The 19760-nt window shown below is 40.9% G+C and overlaps 1 protein-coding gene across 6 annotated transcripts in view; it reads right to left on the reverse strand.

Annotated features, from left to right (window-relative positions):
* LOC149140593 (calcium/calmodulin-regulated receptor-like kinase 1) overlaps nt 1-19760 on the reverse strand; it is a 181145-nt gene that overhangs the window by 114556 nt on the left and 46829 nt on the right. For 5 of the 6 annotated variants that reach the window (XM_089446300.1, XM_089446304.1, XM_089446302.1 and 2 more), the window contains one exon: nt 7794-8123. In XM_089446300.1, coding sequence (XP_089302426.1) covers nt 7794-8123 — 330 coding nt within the window. The remainder of the gene's footprint in view (nt 1-7793; nt 8124-19760) is intronic. The other variant, XM_089446306.1, reaches the window with a different exon arrangement.

The following is a 19760-nucleotide window of genomic DNA, read 5'->3' on the forward strand; positions in this document are numbered from 1 at the left end:
ACGAACAGTCGCTCGAATGGATAATCCCAATGAGGGATTCGACCTCCCTTAGGCAGTTATTCGACCCCTTGTTAAACTTTGCCTCTATACCAGAACTTGGCCTTTACAACAACGTTCAACTTGGCTCTCTTCCACAAGAATCTCAACCTTGGATTTATCACAATGTTTGGCCCTCAAAATGTGACTCTAATTTGTCTCTCCACCTACAATGAACTTGGTCTACAATAAATATGTTGAAAGCCCGATGTTAGAAGATAAAATAAACTAGTAACATTGTTACCTCCTTTATCTTCCACGAATTTTCTTCTCCAATGAAGCACAATGGCAAAATCTGAATGATCTCACTCCCCAAACTAGTTAGGGTGTATGGTTTCAACACCAAAACTAGCAACTAGACTTAGGGTTTCCAAAACCCTAGACTCTTCGCCAAGAGCTCTCCAAGAATTCTAATTCTCTAGTGACAAAATGCTCGAATGAGGAGAGACCCCCTCATTTCCCTTTTTTATAACTCACTTAACTCTTTTGCCACCCTTTTTACCTTTCCCCCCATTAAATGATAAATGCACGTTTCCTTTCTTACTTAATAAAGTAATTTTTATTAACTAATTAAAGCCACTTTTAACGTTGGAAAATGCTTAATTCGCCTCCATGGTCACACTGGCAATCCAAAGCCCCTTTTCATCATCTTTTCCTGTAAATCTTTTTGCCCTAATTCCAACAAGCTATTACACTAAGGTGTTTCTCCAAGTAATTAGCCCAAAACAACATCTTAATTGAAATTAATTAAAATATGCCCCTTAATAACTTTGTTTTACGAGAATCGTCGAAATGCAACAGAACCAAGAGTCAATCGTGCGGAACTAATCCTGATGATGAAATATGGTAAGCAATCCCAGTTTGACCCATAAAACTCCTCTAAAACCCTGTCAGCCCACCAATGGAGTAATCTCGCTCCTATGAATGGGCTAACACAAGCTCTGGAAATCCCTCCTAATCACCTCACAAGGTAATCCAATATTTAGGGATATTACAGTCTCCCCTCCACAAAATTGCTTGTCCTCAAGCAATGCCATCGCATGTCGCCACTCCACATGCTAATCCAAGCGAATACCAAGGTCCCAAACCATCCTAATCATCGTGAAGCATCTCTCACTCCACTCACTCTCCAACAAGGAATAGACCCCAGAGACCTACATACTACCAATAAGTAGAGCGTCTTGAAAATGCAAAATTCTGATCAACTCCTCAAGAAGTTGCTCTACCAAGAGACCAATCCCATGTACCTCACAAGTGAACTCCTAAAAGTACAATCCAAGTCCTGTTGAAAAAGGTCCTCGCCCACATGAACTAACCACTACCTCTTCCTTTGATACCATCAACGAATCACTGAGAAGTGAAACATCCTCCATCAAATTGAAATCCAACAAAAGATCTAGGAGATCTTCCCCTATAAAGGCCAACTCATCCATAATGGTAGATGAGTTGTCAAGACCTGTAATGCAATGGTCCCATGTTGATGTCAAAAGGAGACATCCATGTTGCCACTGCACCACTCTGATCATAACTGACTGTTGCAGCGAAGTACTGCTAACTGTTGGAACCCATCCATGCCTCCCCTCTGATCCCTGCATGCACTCAACAGAGATACACCATGTATCGATAATAAACCTGGTGCTTGCTAAGCCACCCTACTCCCACCAAATCACCTAGATAAATCTAATGACGCACCCCAATATTGCCTAGTGTCTAGACACCCTCTTGTAAGAGAGGTTTACCATCTGTTGTATCTCATGCTCATAAACTACCTCGGAATGTCTTGCCCAAAGTGCATCATGCACCTCCCTAAGTGTGAGCTCAGGGGCGGAACCTATGTTATCTCTGTAGTAAATCAGGCCATCCCCAAACCTGCTTCTACCAACTCACATCCTGACCATATGCCACAGCTGGGAAGTCCCTCTCTTGATGCACCCTGTCCCATCCAACTGTCTCAAGTGAACCTCCAACGTCCTACTACTTGTGACAAGAGCATCAAGGGACAACAACCAAATCCTTTGTGATTGTAAGCAATACGAAAGAGAGATAGGTGTGTAAGTCCCTGGGGATATGATCAAGAGAAGCTCATATGTGCCCTCATCGATCCTGGGTAAGCTAAACCCAACGGTATGCCTGACATCCCTGTCAGGAGATCTCTCTAGAGGCCACACTCCAAAATCCTATTATGCAACATCATACACTACTACATACAACCATGTATCCCTGCACTCCTCTACATAATATTGCACTCCAGAGCATATCTCTGTGCACCATTGGATACCACTGCCTACTACCATACCACCCTTTATTGTCTAGTATCGAGCATGTGTTAATGTATCTGCCACTCTGTTAATGAACCCACCATGATGTGAGTCATTTCTCCTCATCTGTCCTAGAAGACCTCAATGGCATAGCTCCTCACATGCTAGCGGGGATGTCACTATTGTGTCGATCCTCGATGGCTCGTGTGCCCAATACATCAATGGAAGTGCATCAGCTCCATACATTACCCTTCCTAGTGGCATACCAATGCCTTCCCACCGAGTAACTCCTTCCCATGACCCTAAACACAAACAATGTGCCAAGACGTCTCCCAGAGTCTGCTCATGAACTAAATGGCCACTATTGTTGACTGAGACTCCCCTAAAGAATGTATGTGTTCGATCATTGGGTCAACCATGCCACCAATGCCATATTCATCCTGCACCTCTGGTATACGATGGAAAGCCCCACTTGGATCCCAATGCCACCCTGGGCTTCCAGTATCCACTCCACTCGTGTCAACTGAACCTAAATCCCAAATGGATGTATCTTTGTCTGAAATATATCTGTCTCCACATCCCATGGGTGCATAATCAAGAATCTCTTGGACATACCTCTCCGCAAATTCCAGTTCATCTGGGTGCTCCTCGTGCTCCAACTACCACATGAGGCTCCTCTATCAAATCATGAGTGCCCCGAACATCCTCTTCCGTGATAGTTCCATAGTTAACTAATTGTTTGCCATGGAGGTTGAAGAGTGTCCACAACTCAACCCCATACAAAGTTGCTCAACCTGCAACTCCAATTCTTGAAGGGCCATCTAAGTCCTCTTCAAAGACTCCTAGGTGGTCTCAAGCTCAAGTGTAAGTCTATCAACTTCCTCCTCTTTCCCTACTAGCGCATCATGATATATCTCAGCAAGCATGAGTAGGTGATTTTTGTTTGAGAGAAGGTGTAGGTAGTTAGATTTCATCTCTACCAATGCCTTCTGAGAGTCTTAAAATCCGCAAGTGAAGGCTTCCCTCCCAAACTGTCATGTGCCACTAGACCCTCCAACAATAATCTTCCACCAATGCCTGTGTATCATCATATTGGCCTGTGGCTGCCATAATCTTGTTTGTGTTCATCTTCAATTGGTTTTCCAAGTTATGGGCACAAGTAGGCTTATGAGCAACATTTATTTCATCAATTGATGGGCCTGTGTTTGCACTGCTGACAACCTATGTATTATCATCTTTGCACACCTCTTGGGGATTGTCATCATCTGTTGTAGCCTCATGATTTTCTTTCTACTCATCATCTAACTCAACAATCTCACTAAGTGACGAAAGGCATTATGTCGCCATTTCTAACTCTCCTTCATCTGAAACCCTTGTACCAATATGTTGGGATGAATCTGTGCTAGCTTCATCTTCAACGGGTATGACTTTTCCCAATTCATCCTAGGAGGTTTGGTCATGGTATTCACCTTCAACTATAGGAGTTGACTCTTCTGTATGAGTTAATACTTTTCTCATGTCCTTATTTAAACTATTATTCTCCTTTGGGCTACTTTCAATCCTTGCTACCTAGTCCTTAAATACCTTTTCATCTTTGGAACTACTATTCCTTTTTTTATTTGCTACTTTTGATGACACCCATACTTCCATGTGCTCTATCATCTTTACAAAGGTTTTGTCATAATCTTCAAATTTTTGGGCAAACAGTTGTTCTTGAATTGGAAGCACTTTTCCCTTGTTATAAGTTGTCCTTTAAACCCAACAGCTGTCCAAGAACATGCTCTGATACCACTATAAGATACCTATTAGGGATATCTCAACTTTTCCAATAAGCTTTATGAGTTTAATAGTTTTTCTCACTGAGGAGTTTTGTCAAACATCTTGTAGACATGGTTGTAGGTGCATTTTCTCGGTTTTAAAGTTAAATGAACATGCACAGTGGCTAACGCATGCCAAAGAAATACTTTGGAACAACATTATGTGCTTAGAACTAAACCCAAAAATTCATATATAACCCATACCAGTCTGCATAACCATAACTTGAACATAGACTGTCATTTTATTAGCATGGCACAAGAATACACAGTGAGCAAAAGGAGTAGAGGAACCTGGGAATAACTCAGCAACGTGAACTTCAATACATTGAGGGCTTTATGATGTGGTTCCAGCAATACAATATTAATGGAAATAAGCTTCAAGATGACTGTAGCTCGTCCCCCTTTCACATAGAAATATCAGTGTACAAAGGCTGTCTATACCAGCCTCTAAATTAGCTGCAAATCAACCTCCTCTTTCATACTCAGCCTCACTTCAAACTTCTGTGATTAACTTTAGAAATAGAAATCTTTAGCAATAGAAATCTTTAGAAATACAGTCCCAGAATGACTTTGAACTTGACCTTTTCCCACAGAAATATCAGCCCACAAATATGCTATATATACAGTCCATTTGACCAGCAATTCATGCTTCCAGAAGGCTTGTTGTAGCTTGTCCCAATGACTAATAAACTCATCCCCGAATTGCCTCCCACAAACAGCAGCTCGAATGGATACCCCCAAAGAGGGATTTGGCCTCCCTTAGGCAGCTGTTCGACTCCTTGTCAAACTCTGCCTCTATACCAAAACTAGGCCCTTACAACAACGCTGAACTTGGCTCTCTTCCACAAGAATCTCGACCCTAGGATTTATGTCGGTGTTTAGCCCTCAAGAATGTGACACTAATTTGGCTCTCCACCTCCAATGAACTCGGCCTGCAATAAATATAAAGAAAGCCCAATGTTAGAAGATAAAATCAACTAGTAGCATTGTTACCTCCTTTATCTTCCACAAATATTCTTCTCCAATGAAGCGCAATGGCGAAATCTAAATGATCTCGCTCCCCAAACTAGCTAGGGTGTATGGTTTCAACACCAAATTTAGCAACTAGACATAGCGTTTCCACAACCCAAGTCTCTTCTCCAAGATCTCTCCAAGAATTCTAACTCTCCAGTGACAAAATGCTCGAATGAGGAGCTGACCCCCTCATTTCCCCTTTCTATAACCCACTTGACTCTTTTGTCGCCCTTTTTACTTTTTCCCTCCAATTAAATGATAAAAGCACTTTTCTTAATTAATAAAGTGACTTTTATTAACTAATTAAAGCCACTTTTAATGTTGGAAAATGCTTAATTCGCCTCCACAGTCACACTAGCCACCCAAATCCCCTTTTCATCATCCTATCATGTAGATCTTTTCGCCCCAATTCCAACGAGCTATTACACTAAGGTGTTTCTCCAAGTAATTAACCCGAATCAACACCTTACGTGAAATTAATTAAAATATGCCCATTAATAACTTTGTTTTACGGGAATCGTCGGAATGCAACGGAACCAAGAGCGAACCATGCGGAACTGATCCTGATGATGAAATATGGTAAGCGATCCCATTCGGACCAATAAAACTCCTCTAAAACCCTCTGGCCCCACCAATGAAGTAATCTCGCTCCTATGACTAGGCTAACACAAGCTCTAGAAATCCCTCCTAATCACCCCACAAGGTAATCCAATATTTGGGGACATTACAGCATTTTGGTCATAGTACACCCACTCAGGAATTATTGTAATCTTTTGTAGCATTTTTAGTATTTTCCCTTGGAAAACAAAATAAGATAAATATTTCTTTATTGTAGAAGGAATTGAGCTCAAACATATATAAGGGTTTGATCTCTCCTTCACTTTTGCGGTTGGGTTCACGATAAACACCTTGGAGTTTAATGCAATATCTATTGGATGCATTTGAAGTATCTTGACATATGCAGACAGAGTACAAAATCGGTACACTCCTTACATTTTCATTTATGTTATCAATGGAGTATTGAATATGATTGCATCACTCTCTACTTTAGGATTGCACATATATATTATTTGTAATAGCAATAATCTTCACGAGTGTTGGAAGTTATCTATTCTTGTAATATCCTTGGTTATATTTCTGCAATTTGGGACAGCAAGGAAGGGGTATAATTAGCTTGTACTTTTCAGCCATGTTGCTCTTCTTTCTATCATTAGGATAACTTCCCATGTGAACTTTGTTTTGACCCCATGTGTCCAATATGATCAGACACTGATCTTCATTCCATCCATTCAATGTATTTACTCAACTCTTTAAAAAGCTGTTTTGCTTTATACTTCATTTCACCTTTGAACTTACTGCCTAAATGCCTAAAATTCTAGCAATCCTATGATAGGAAAGCCCCCCTTGAGTTGGATCAGAGCCATCCTAAGTGTAAAGAGGATTGGTGAGGTGACAGGAGCCTTCCCTCTTAGTTTTTCTTAGTTCCTCTAAGTCCTTACTGGAGATTTTGGACTTAATCTCTAGAAGAGAGGGTTTAAGACACAACAGATAAATTGAAAGAGCTAGAATCAATTAAATATCAACATACATCAATGTTTCATTAAAAGATGCATAGATGGTTACCCTTTTCAGAAAATAATTTCTTCAAGTATTTAGAACTTCTAGATATATTATGCAAGCTTCATAAAAAAACGTCGAATAAGATGTAAGCCTGTCTGTACTAATCAAAGCCAAGAAAATCACCCTTCTAACTGTCAACAGGCCCCTAAATCATATATCACTCAAGCCAAGCTAGTCTGATTTCTAGACTTTAATACCTGCCATAGGGTAGCACCCAAAGATGTGTATTCTTATTCTAAATGTTCATATAAATATCCTGAATATTTATATGCAATTCAACCTGAACGGGATGTGTAAATGGTGATTGGGGTTTATGCTATGAAACTGATAATCTAGTGTTTCTGTAATAAACTAGATGGAGCAGTCACTAAATCTCAATGTCTTATGGCTCTGGTGACTTTTCCAAAGTCATAACCTGCTATTTCCCCACCATACTGCTTTCTTTATTCTGCACCTTAGATACAAACATATAATCCTGAAGGGACATTCTTAAAGTAAGATACTAAGATGGAGCTGTTCACATTTGAAGCAAAATTTCTCATCCCATAAATAAATTCATACACTCTTGAATTTCACAAGGCTATTAGGTGGCAACTCAGAGGATACTTACAGTGATAAAAATTATGCCAAGAATAAAAAAGTAGTAAAACATGATCTTTCTTTCAAAATCCATATAAATCAGAAGATTACATTCAAAATAATGTGGACGACCCCTTGAAGATAGTTGACAATCTACACTGAACGTGAAACTAACTGATTATGACTTGTAACGATAAAAAATGAAAAAGGAGAAATTATTTCAAAAGCAACAAGGATCACAACAACTAACTCTAACTTAGTGTGAAACTACAGTCAGTAGGTTCCTACCTTAATGAATATTGTAAAGAGTTTATAAATAAAGGTTCAACATATCACGCAATATTATCGAGCTAGATATTGAATATCATGATTACTTGTTGGATTCTTAGGCCATTTACAACTACAAGCTCCAACTGGGCAAAGATTCAAACCTCATGTCCATTCCCCCCGGAGAGAGAAAGAGATATACCTGAAGGGATATCTTGGAATTCCAGAAGCTGTTGCAAGCAAGTTCCTTTCTGACCTTGCAAACCATGAAAAAAACCCAGTCCGTTTAATTATTTCCACTGAGTCATGGCCCCCAAATGTCGAATCTGATAGCACTGTGCTAGAATCTGCAGCATTAAAACGTATAGGAAGAGATAAGCCCCTCTGCTCATTGCCAGTAACTTGGACTTTCGCGTGTTTCCTACGTAATCTCATGCATAGGAGGATCCAAGTAGCTAGCACTGCTCCAATGGCCACACCTATGGAAATTCCGATGATAATCCCTTTATATTCCCCTTTCATTTTGCTGGTGCTTTAGAAAGTAATGGTGAGCCGAACATGAAAGCCAAAATAATGTCAAAAGTTTTGATACATTGAATAGAAAGCAAAACAGAAATAGATATTAAATATGCTATCATCATTTATTGAAAATATGGCTTTGAAAGAGTTCCTAGAAGTTAATCCACATGAGTAATATCCTTGTAGAAGCAACTATTCTTCAACACATTCAACTGATATTGATAAAATGAAAAAAACTACAACAGTGCAGCACTAATTTTGTGAAGTATTTCCAAATCAGATCAGATAATAATCCAATCTTACCTTAAGGCTAAGATCAATAATGTCATATCTTCTTGTTATAGGCAAACACAAAACATATAAACTGTAAACATTAATGATTATAATCCTACATTGGGGAAGGTATCAAGAAGGAAAATTATGAACCCTTTTTGTGAGAATAATATGCGAAAGAAAAAGAAGAGCTGAGAGAGAGAGAAAGAGACTGCAAATAGGGCCATGAATTTCTTTGTCACAACTTGTAAAAGTTTCAACGCTTGACCAGCTTTATCTAGCCAAGAATCTTGGTCCATGGTGTTACCTGCTCAGTTGTACCTAGCATATAAAGGAGGACTCCTGCCCATTGGACAAGACACTAGTCAAATTTTCAAGTCCAAAATTCCTGCAAGGCAATTTTTTCCCCTCTTCTCTCTTCTTTCTCTATGCAAATTTTGTAACCCATGAGGGAGTTGTAAAAATGGTTTCTAGCATGATAGACTTATGTAAAATATTTAGCCCCTTGGGACCTAGTTACAAAGGAATTTGTTCCAAAGTGTTTTTTTCACTTAATTAATTATTTTTTCTTTTTAGCAATAAATAATTAATTAAGTTTTTCCACAAACATCCTCCAAAGCTAGAGCGTGTCTTAATAACTAGGCCTTGAGTGTGTTTTTTAAGTCTAGGGTCAATGTATATTCCCATGTTAGGCATTATCTTGAGTCTCACAGAATTGCATTAGGTTTTAGTAGGATTTTTTAATAATTAAAAATTTCCCGCAGAATGGGAATTTTTAATTAAAATTATGTAACAAATAAAAAAGTGGTGCTAGGAAATGTTGTATGGCATGTGAGTACTTGGTTTTCATCCTTAGAGTACCAACATTACCTTAGTACCCACTTTTGGGTGGAAAATATTAATTTTTCCTCATGAAAAATCACTTTTACTCAAAAAGTGAGGAAAAAGACATAAAAATCAAGATATTAAATCAGTGTTGACAATATCGCCGATATTCGCAAATATCACGATATTTTCGGGGAGACTAGATATCGCCGAGGAAATATCGCGATATTTTGTCTCCCCGAAAATATCGCGATATTTCCGAAATATCAGCGATATCTCAGGAAAATATCGCGCTACGATGCAAAATATCGCCTAGGCACAGAAAAAAATTGCCGTCGCGGCTAGAAAAGACCGATTTTGTTTTTTTTCATTCATTTTCATTTCTGATTGTTGGAGAAGGAAGGGGAGAGCTATGTGCTTGCTGCCAAGGAGGATTTGAGTGTTGAATAGCCATTATCGCCACCAACAACAAATATTTTGTTGATCTAAGATTGAAGAACAGTGAGACAATTTCATTTCTTCCATTAACAAGTATGTTCAAATAAACCCCTATGTTAATGAATTTTTTGATAGCTTTAGGATTATTCTTGCTTGCCAATTTGCCTACAGACATTTTGCTTGTTTTTTTCCATTTGCTATGATTTTCATGCCCATGAGCAAATGCAAGGGTTTTCTCCATATTTGGACAGCAAACTCCATTTTTTTTTGAACTTTCAAATGCACCCTCTTATTGTCATTTATGGTTTTTCATTGAATTCACATTGCAAATAATGTAGCAAAAAAATTATTTTGTAAAATGAGGTGGTTATTACTTATTAATTCCAAAAAAATTTTTGGTGCCCTAGGTTTGAGTTAGCTCACTACAAAATTCAAATATGCCAAAAGCCTTGGACCCATTTTGGGAGTATGGGGAGCCTAATGGTGGGACAAATCGGGCATATCTTACATGCAAATTATGTGAGACCAGGATGATAGGAGGGGTTACACGATTGAAATACCATCTGGCTAGACTCACTGGACATGATGTTGGGATTTATACAATTTCTAATCCGGAGCTTATACAAAAAGCTCGAGGCAATTGATGAAAAAGACAGAAAGAAGGAAGAGACAGAAAGAAACAAGGTTGAACGTGCAGGTAGATCTTTCAGGATATCTTCTCTTGATTTTGATGCTGAGGGTAGTGGGAGGGGCTCCACAGCATCACCTGCTACTGCTAGTGCGAGGTCATCATTTTTTGTTCCACGAACAGGACATGGATCACAACCTGGCATAAAATCACTTGTTAAAAAAAAGGAGAAGCAAGAAGCAGATAGAGTCATGGGAAGGTGTCTTTTCTGGAGCAACTTACCTCTCAGCATCACCAAAACCAATCCATTTTGGCAGCGAATGTGTGATGCTATTGTTGTTGTGGGCCCATGGTACAAAAGTGCTACATATGAGAAGCTGCGAGGGCCAATGCTTCAAGCAGAAAAGCAGGACATGAACTCTAGATTAGCGGAGTTGAAAAAAACATGGGAAGTTACTGGACGCACAGTGATGTCTGATGGTTGGACAGATAGGAAGGGTAGGACCCTTCTAAATTTCTTGGTACATTGTCTTAAAGGTACCATATTTATTAAATCAGTGGATGCATCAGAATATATCAAAGATGCAACAACGATATGTGATTTGTTAGATGGGTTCATTCGGGAGATTATTGTGCAGAATGTGGTGCAAGTCATAACAGACAATGCTGTTAATTATGTGTCTGCCGCAAGATGCTTATGGAGAGGCATCACACATTGTTCTGGACTCCGTGTGCAGCACATTGTCTTAATTTGCTGCTTGAGGATATGGGGAAACTGTCCTTCATCAAGGAGGTGGTTGATATGGCTAGGAGCGTCCCCAAGTTTATTTATAACCATGCTTCTGTTCTTAGCCTCATGAGGAAGTTCACTAGAAACAAGGAGTTGCGGCGTCCTGCGATCACATGTTTTACCACAAACTTTATTACTCTTCAGTGTTTGCTTCGATGTCACTTCGAGTTGAAGCAAATGTTTGTGTCTGATGACTGGTGTAATTGTAGATATAGCAGGAGACAAGATGGGAAAGCCATTGCAAAAATGGTGTACTCTGAGACATTTTGGCGTGGAGTAGAAGAAGCATGCTCAGTTAGTGAACCTATAGTAAAGGTTCTCAGATTAGTAGATGGGGAGAAGCCTGCAATGGCTTATTTGTATGAGGCCATGGATAGGGCCAAGGAGGCCATTCGTTCTTATTATGCAGACAAGGGTTCTGCTAGCCTTGATAGGCATATGATGTTATGGGATGTGATTGATAGTCGGTGGGCAGGGATGCTTCATTGACCCATTCATGCAACAGCACTCTTCCTCAACCCCGCATTTTCATACAAATGCAGCGTTGATTTTGATGGCGAGGTGATGGAAGGGCTCCATTCCTGTATTCATAGGATGGTACCTGATCTTAAGCTTCGTAGCAAAATCAATCGCGAGATACAGTTTTATCAGGATTGTGTTGGCCTATTTGGCTTTGATGATGCTATTAGGGAAAGGACCCTCTTCATGCCACGTAAGTGACAAGTCATCACTCATTAGAAATTAGAATTTTCAATTTAGAATTTCCTTACTTATAATTCTATTTTTTTTAAATTCAATTATGTAACTTTTATTTGAAAGTTTAATTATGTTTTAAGTTTTTGAATTTTTTATTTCTTTATTTTTTTGTGGATATTTGGTGGCGAAGCTATGGTGCAAGGGCACCAAATTTGCAGAAATTGGCCATAAGAATCTTAAGCCAAACATGTATCTCTTCAAGGTGTGAGCGCAATTGGAGTCTATTTGAGAAAATACACGCAAAAAAGCGCAACAGGTATAACTTTGAGCCCTAGCCTTCAGTTGAGTGATTACACTTATTGTAATTTTTAATTTTTAATTTATGACCTTCAAGTGTCAAGAGTCAAGAGTCAAGACTCATTATTTTTTTTGACACTCTTACACGTTGGAGTTCGCACGCCTCAATGATTTAGTGTATGTGCATTACAACATCCAACTTCGAGTGAGGCAAATAGAAGCACCAATGGATCTAGATGCCATTTCCTTAGACAATATTGATGTATTGTCTCAGTGGAGGGTGGAGTCTGAGGAGCCCATCTTGGAGGAGTCACCTTCATGGTTAGAGCCAGATGATCCATTAGAATAGGGGCAGCAAGAGGAGGAGGAGCAGCAGCAGCAGCAGCACTCGGAGGAAGAGCGGGAGGAGGAGGAGGAGGACACTGTGGGAGCATCAGCATCAACACCATCTGCTATAGATATAGGAGAGCACAGCTCCATACCTAGCACTCATTATTTGACATTAGGTGCAAAGGCAGGGCTAGGGCCTTCTACTACTAGGGGCAGGCCTGGCAAACAGCCCATCATGTTTTCCCGTAAAAGGGGGAGAGGGTAGTGATTTCAGATAGATAGCTGCTAGTTTTATTTGTTTTGCTACATATAACTCATGATGATGAGATACTTTTATATATGTGATGTTGTTTTGTATTGGTTCTCCACATTTTAGTCATTGACTAAACAATTATCAGGGATCAACAGGATTTGGTATCGCCTTTGATGTCTCATTTCTATTTGACATCATATATATCAGTGTTTTCTACATATTTATGTGCCAATGTGTTTATTTCATGTTGTTATTGCTTTATATGTTTAAAAATCTGAACAAACAAACAAACAAACAAAAATGAATATATTATGCATTTTTTATGCTTGCCAATATTTTCACCAATATTGTTGATAAGATGTTTTCTAGACCCTCGCCGATATTTTGCCGATACCGATATTTTCAACACTATATTAAATATCTCGGAACATGTCAGAAACATGTTCCAGTTGAACAGAGTCTCTCAACTCCCTGAGGTGAGGTAAGTGAGCACTCAAGGGTGTGTGAAAGGGTAGAATTAAGAAGCTTGAGTCAAGGGTCGAGTTGGCTCCCAGTTGCTACAATTAAAGGCCCACATGGAGGCCGAGTTGTCTCATTTATGAGGGCCGAGTTTTGGACTCAAGTGAGGCCGCGTTTGAAGTGGATTAAGGTTAAGTTAAGCTATTAGTTGTGAGGGATTTCACTCCCTCCTTACTTCCTCATCCCCTACGCTTTCCTTCCACTTGGCCTATGCATTGCCCACTTGAAGCTGCATTGGCACACTTGGAAACTCGTGCTCATCTTTGGGATTGACATTCCTCCTTTGGATCCACGAACTTGCTTTGGGATCTCCTCCCTCTTTTGATATAAACGAAAGCATTCCCCTCTTGTTCAAGCTAGTATTGAAGCTTGGAAGAGCTTAGGGAATTGTCGTTATTGCACTGTTCCATAATTGTTGAAATAATAAAGGCTTTGGAGGCTACATGGTGTGTTGATTTGTGTGGAGGATTGGCTCTAAATTTGAGGTATAATAGTTTTATATGCATTGCTTTGAATTTCTTTGTTATAGTAGCCTTGAAGGAGCATTGTCACCCAGTAGGAATACACTCTCAAAGTCGTTTATTTGTTAGTCTATTTGCTAAATCCCATGTTGAAGTTCTAGATTATATGTGCTTCTCGGTTGACTGACATTCTCTAAGCTTCATGTGTAGGGAACAAGTTAAAATTGGCAACTAGGGCCAAACTCCATGTGGGTCACCTCATTTATGGCAGCTGATATTTTTCCTAGATTCCTCTTGTCGAGAGGTGTAGGATTGATCTAAAGATCATCCAATTCCGACAAGTATTTATGGAGATATGAATTTATTTGTATTTACTTGACAAATTGTCAAGGTCGGCCAGCAGTTAAATGTGTGGCACACATGCCCAGTGAATCATATAAATACAAGAGGTTGATTCATTTTCTCATCATCTCATCTCACTCATTCTTCTCTCTCTCTCCTTAGCTTTGGGCTATACAAGGAGCAGCTCACACGTGGGAAGAAGGAGGACACATTAGGGCAAGGAGGACGCTGAAAGGAGGACGCAGAAATTGCTGAAGGTCTCTTTGACCTGTGTTGACCAAGCGTTGACTCATCAAGGGTGCGGTTTTGGTGTGGCTGCCTCTCCTAGGCAAGCCACAGGTTTTGGCACAAAAATTGAGGCAATCTGTCCACAGGTTTGACCAGCGTTGACTGCCCTAGTTTTGGGCAGCAGTTTGACTGTGTTTTTGAGGCTATTCAAGGGTTGTTTCTTTAGGTTGTTCGAGAGCTAGTTGACCGGAAATTGACCAAGCATATTGGAGGTCAATTTCAACTCGTTTGACCAAGTTTGACTTTGTTGATCTAGGCTTTGTTGCTAGTGATATAAAATTACAAAATTCTGATTTTGTATTATTTCTCCCTGCTGAACTATTGAAGATAAAAGAAGATTTGATCAAAGGGTTTCCCCGCATTGGGGTTTGTCCTTGGCTAGCCGCCACATCTTATGTCTCTTGTCTTGGCTTGTTTTTTGTTGATCGTTTAATATTCTATCTGGACTTTACTTAACGTATATGTGATTGCTAATCTGTGGCTAATAAGAAGAAAAAAAGTAAACTACTCTAAGCATAGAACATACCATAATTTAACATGGTATCGGAGCTGAGGTGAAGACAAAGACCAAGGAAGAGCAAGAGCAATCACCGAAGAGAAGGTTGGCAAGGCTATCCTAAAAACTTCATGGGGTCCTCAACACTCTTCCCCGCCGAAGACAAGCTTTGTGAGAAGTCTGACTATCGCGGATGGAAATGTCTCTCAATCTAACTTTAGAAGATTAGGAAGTGTTGAACCATGTGAGAGGCAATATTGTTGCGCTTCCATCAAATGCATCCGCTGCTGCCAAAAGCAAGTGGTCCAAGGGAGAAGTCAAAGCAAGGAAGATCATTCGGGACTCTATCGACAAGCGCCTGGTGGCCTATGTTTCCGAGCTAACAACCTCCAAGGAAATCTATAATAGATTGGTGAGTTTATTTAAAGTTAATGTGCAAATCAAGTTATCTTCCTTAGAAATAAGCTGAAGGAAATTAAGAAGGGCAAAGATGAGAGTATGCAAGCATATTTCTTAAGGATCACCGAGATCAAGAATGATCTCCTATCTATTGGCAAAGTAGTTCTTGACAGGGAAATGACTATCACAACCCTTGGAGGACTACCACTTGAATGGTATATATTCAGGACTACTCTTCTCGACAATAATGTCATCCCAGGATTTGAGGAATTGATGGCCAGATGTATTCAAGAAGAGACACGGATGGAAGAGCAAGAAATGCCCGCACTTAAAGGCCATCCCTCTACCTTTTCTTCTCATGCTAAAAGAAGAAACAATTCTGGGGATAAATCCAAATGAAAGGTTGGAAGAAAAGGTCGATGTTACAATTGCAACAAAATGGGCCACTACGCGAGGGAGTGTCTTGATAAAAGGGACTCACACCATGACGATGACCAAAATCACTCTCAAGGCAATCAAAGGAATGGCAGGTCCAATGGCAGAGGTAAAGAAATGTCAGAAATCAAGGAAGAGGACAACCCTTCAAGGAGGCAAGAAACTCCAAGTATGAATCTAATGTTGTTAACAATAAGCAAGATGAATATTGTCTACCAGCGGCCCTCTCTACTACTGCTCCCCGGGAATCGCTGGGAAATTGGCTTATTGATAGTAGTGCCTCAAGGCACTTCACTGGTTACAAAGAAGCTCTCTCCAATCTGATAGAGAAGGAGACCAACGTGGAAATTGTTCTTGGGGACAATGCTAAATATCCTGTGAAAGGCGTAGGGAATGTCACTCTTCAATTGAATCAAGGTAATACAATTCATTTGCAAGAAGTCCTATATGTACCTAATCTCAAAAAGAACCTAGTGTCTGTTGCGGCAATGGAGGACAAAAGCTACAAGGTAACCTTCATTGATGGCAAGGTACGTGTATGGAAAAAGACTTTTAAGGAAGCTTTCACTCTTCGGTTTCGAGTCGATTCATTATATCAGGTTGGAGGAAGTCCGCTGGGTGTCATGTCTTGTGACACATCACTTCAGTCCGAACTATGGCATCGGAGGTTTGCTCACCTTCATTATAAAGCTCTACCCAATGCAAGACACATGGTGACAGGGATGCCCGAGTTCCAAGTAGAGCAAGAAGGTGTATGTCCTGGATGTGCCGAAGGGAAGCTCAAAAGGGGACCATTCCCCTCAAGTCAAAGTAGAACCTTCGATATATTGCAGTTGGTTCACTCAGGCATATCTGATATGATGCATGTGAACTCTTTGGGAGGATATTTATATTACCTCACTTTTACAGATGATTATTCTCACAAGACCTAGATATACTTCTTGAAAAAGAAGGATGAAGTGATCACTTGGTTTTGTCACTTCAAAGCCTTGATCGAGAATTAAACCGTAAAGAAGATCAAGATCTTAAGGACTGATAATGGGACTGAGTATGAATCCAATGAGTTCCATGACTTTTGCAAAGAGGCTGGCATTAAGAGGGAGACTACAACACCATATACTCCTGAGCAGAATGGTGTGGCGGAAAGGAAGAATTGTACGATTGTGGAAGTTGTCCATGCTATGCTTCACGATCAAAGACTTCCGAAGTTTCTATGGGCCAAAGCTGCGAATACCGCCGTATATGTGCAAAACCGATGCCCTCATCAAGCATTGGGTTCCAAGACTCCCGAAGAGATGTTCACTGGTAAGAAACCTGACGTATCTCATTTTAGAATTTTTGGAAGTCCGGTATATTTTCATGTGCCGAAGGAGAAGAGGAATAAATTGGGTGCATCTGGAAAGAAAGGAATCTTCGTGGGCTATAGCGAAAACACTAAGGGCTATAGAATCTATGTGGCTGGTCAAAGGGAAATCGAGATTAGCCATGATGTCACCTTTGACGAAGATATGGCTCTTAGCAAAGTTGACAATCTTCCTACTCAAAGGGGATCTAAAGAAGCTGACACCTAGGAACCAAAGGAAAAGGAAGATGAGACGATGCCCGATGTGGAAGAACCTATGGATCCTATTGATCCCCCTCCGCAAGAGCCTTCCTATTCTGGGAAGGGGCCTTCATGGCTTAGGGGGACACTTAATGATGCTAAAGGGCACGTTGCACCCAGGGGAACCTTCTAGGAAAGTAAGACGCCGACCAGGTATCAAGGATACTTGGCCATCATGAGCACGATCATCCAAAATGAGCCTTCATCATATGCAAAAGTTGTCAAGCATCAAGTATGGAAGGATGCTATGACTGAGGAATATGAGTCCATCATGAAAAACGATGTCTACGATGTGGTCCCCAGACCCCAGTACAAAGCAATTGTCACTTCAAAATGGCTTTACAAGATAAAGCATGCAGTTGATGGAAGTGCAGAAAAGTATAAGGCTCGTTTTGTCGCTTGTGGCTTCTCTCAGAAGAAAGGTATAGACTATGACAAGATATTTGCATTTGTTGCCCGACATACCACCATCCGCTCGATCATAGCCCTTACTGTTTCGCAAGGATGGAACCTACATCAGATGGATGTCAAGACCACGTTCTTGCATGGTTCGATCAAAGAGGAGGTCTATGTGGAGCAACCCGAATGATTTGAGATTCATGATCGAGTATCTCATGTGTGCAGGTTGAAGAAGGCCCTCTATGGGTTGAAGCAAGCACCCCAAGCGTGGTATGAGAGGATCGATAGCTACTTGATGAAGCTGGGATTCACTAGGAGTGAAGCCGACCCTAACCTTTACTTTAAGGTTGAAGATGACAATCCTCTCATACTGGTGTTGTACGTTGACGACCTCTTTCTAACAGGTGCAAACCCTCTCATTCACAAATGTAAGAGGGAGTTGGCTTCTGAATTTGAGATGGACCTAGGACTGATGCACTATTTCCTAGGACTAGAAGTCTGGCAGAAGCCAGGGGAGATTTTCCTATCTCAAGGAAAATATGTGGTGAAGATATTGGAGAGATTCGGTATGGTGGACTGCAAGCCCGTGACTACCCCGATGGAGCTTGACTTCAAGAAGTTAAGCGGTAGTGCTGCCGGACCCATTTTACGAAATGCTACCGAGTATCGTCAACTCATCGGAGCATTGATGTTCTTGGTGAACTCTCGTCTGGATATATGTTTTGCAATCAACACGTTGAGTCAATATATGGTTGAACCTCACCACTCACATTGGATTGGTGCCAAGAATCTATTGAGATATCTTCGTGGCACAATCACTCATGGGTGGAGATACACTACCGAAGATGTAAGACTACATGGATATATCGATGCTGGTTGGGCAGGGAATGTGTTGGACCGAAAGAGCACTTCTGGGTGATGTTTCTCTTTGGGATCAGCCTTGATATCCTGGATGAGCAAGACGCAGAAGTCGGTGGCTTTGAGCACCACCGAGGCAAAGTACATTGCTGCTAGTATGGCTTCTTGTGAGGCGGTCTAGTTGCGAAATCTCTTCAGTGAGCTGTTTGGATTTACATTAGATGCCATCGTGACCCTGTGTGACAACCAGAGCGGGATTTGTTTATCAGAGAATCCTGTATTTCATGATCGCTCCAAGCATATCGATATCAGGTACCACTATATTCGGGATATGGTGCAGCGGGGAAAAATAAGGCTCCAACATATCGGTACAGATGAACAGGTCGCTGACATTTTGACAAAGCCCCTGGGAAAGGTCAAATTCTTGACTTTCCGAGAACGACTTGGTGTCGTTTAGAGACCCTCTTATGAGGGTCGAGTATGATGTATTGAGCTCTGGGAGCTCCAGGGGGGCGCGGGGTACTTCTTGGAGCGACATGCGACCACAGGGCGACTCACCATCCCCTGGTGGTGCACTATGTACAGGGTGAAAGGTTCAACCTTCCCCTGTGACACCCCGTGGCGACTGTAGGACAGGATGATTAGTTCTCCTGTGGGCCAGGATGATTAGTTCTCCGTGGCAACTGTAGGACAGGATGATTAGTTCTCCGTGGCAACTGTAGGACAGGATGATTAGTTCTCCTGTGGGCCAGGATGATTAGTTCTCTGTGGCAATTGTGGAACAGGATGATTAGTTCTCTTGTGGGCCAAGATGATTAGTTCTCCTGTGGCGACTGTTGGACAGGATGATTCGTTCTCCTGTGGACAAGATGATTAGTTCTCCTGTCGAGGCATCCTACCCATGCAGTCTGGGACTCATGGGAAGTACCTCTCATCTGATCAATGAGCAGGGAAATGGGGTTAGGGACCATAGTAGTACTATCGATGGACACATCGTTGTATCTACCATACTCCCTATGCTAGGATGACCTCCATTGATCTGGGATCAGTGAGAGTGGTATGACACACTCTGTCTCTGACTTCAGGTCAGTGGAGGATGGTATGATACATCCTCGATCATTTCTTCTTCTTCATAGTTCGAGCAAAGCAGAGCAAGGCCAAGCAATGCAGGGCAGTGCATTTGATGGCTGGGGTAGTAGCGACGGTCAGACGGATTGTAGATGGAGTTCTCCCTGGTTGAGAGAGAGTGTTAAAATTGGCAAATAGAGCCAAAATCCATGTGGGTCACCTCATTTATGGCAGCTGATATTTTTCCTAGAT

The sequence above is a fragment of the Pinus tabuliformis genome, chromosome X (assembly GCF_031772625.1).
Source record: "Pinus tabuliformis cultivar Carrire ecotype Pingquan chromosome X, CPIR1, whole genome shotgun sequence".
Lineage (NCBI taxonomy): Eukaryota > Viridiplantae > Streptophyta > Pinopsida > Pinales > Pinaceae > Pinus > Pinus tabuliformis.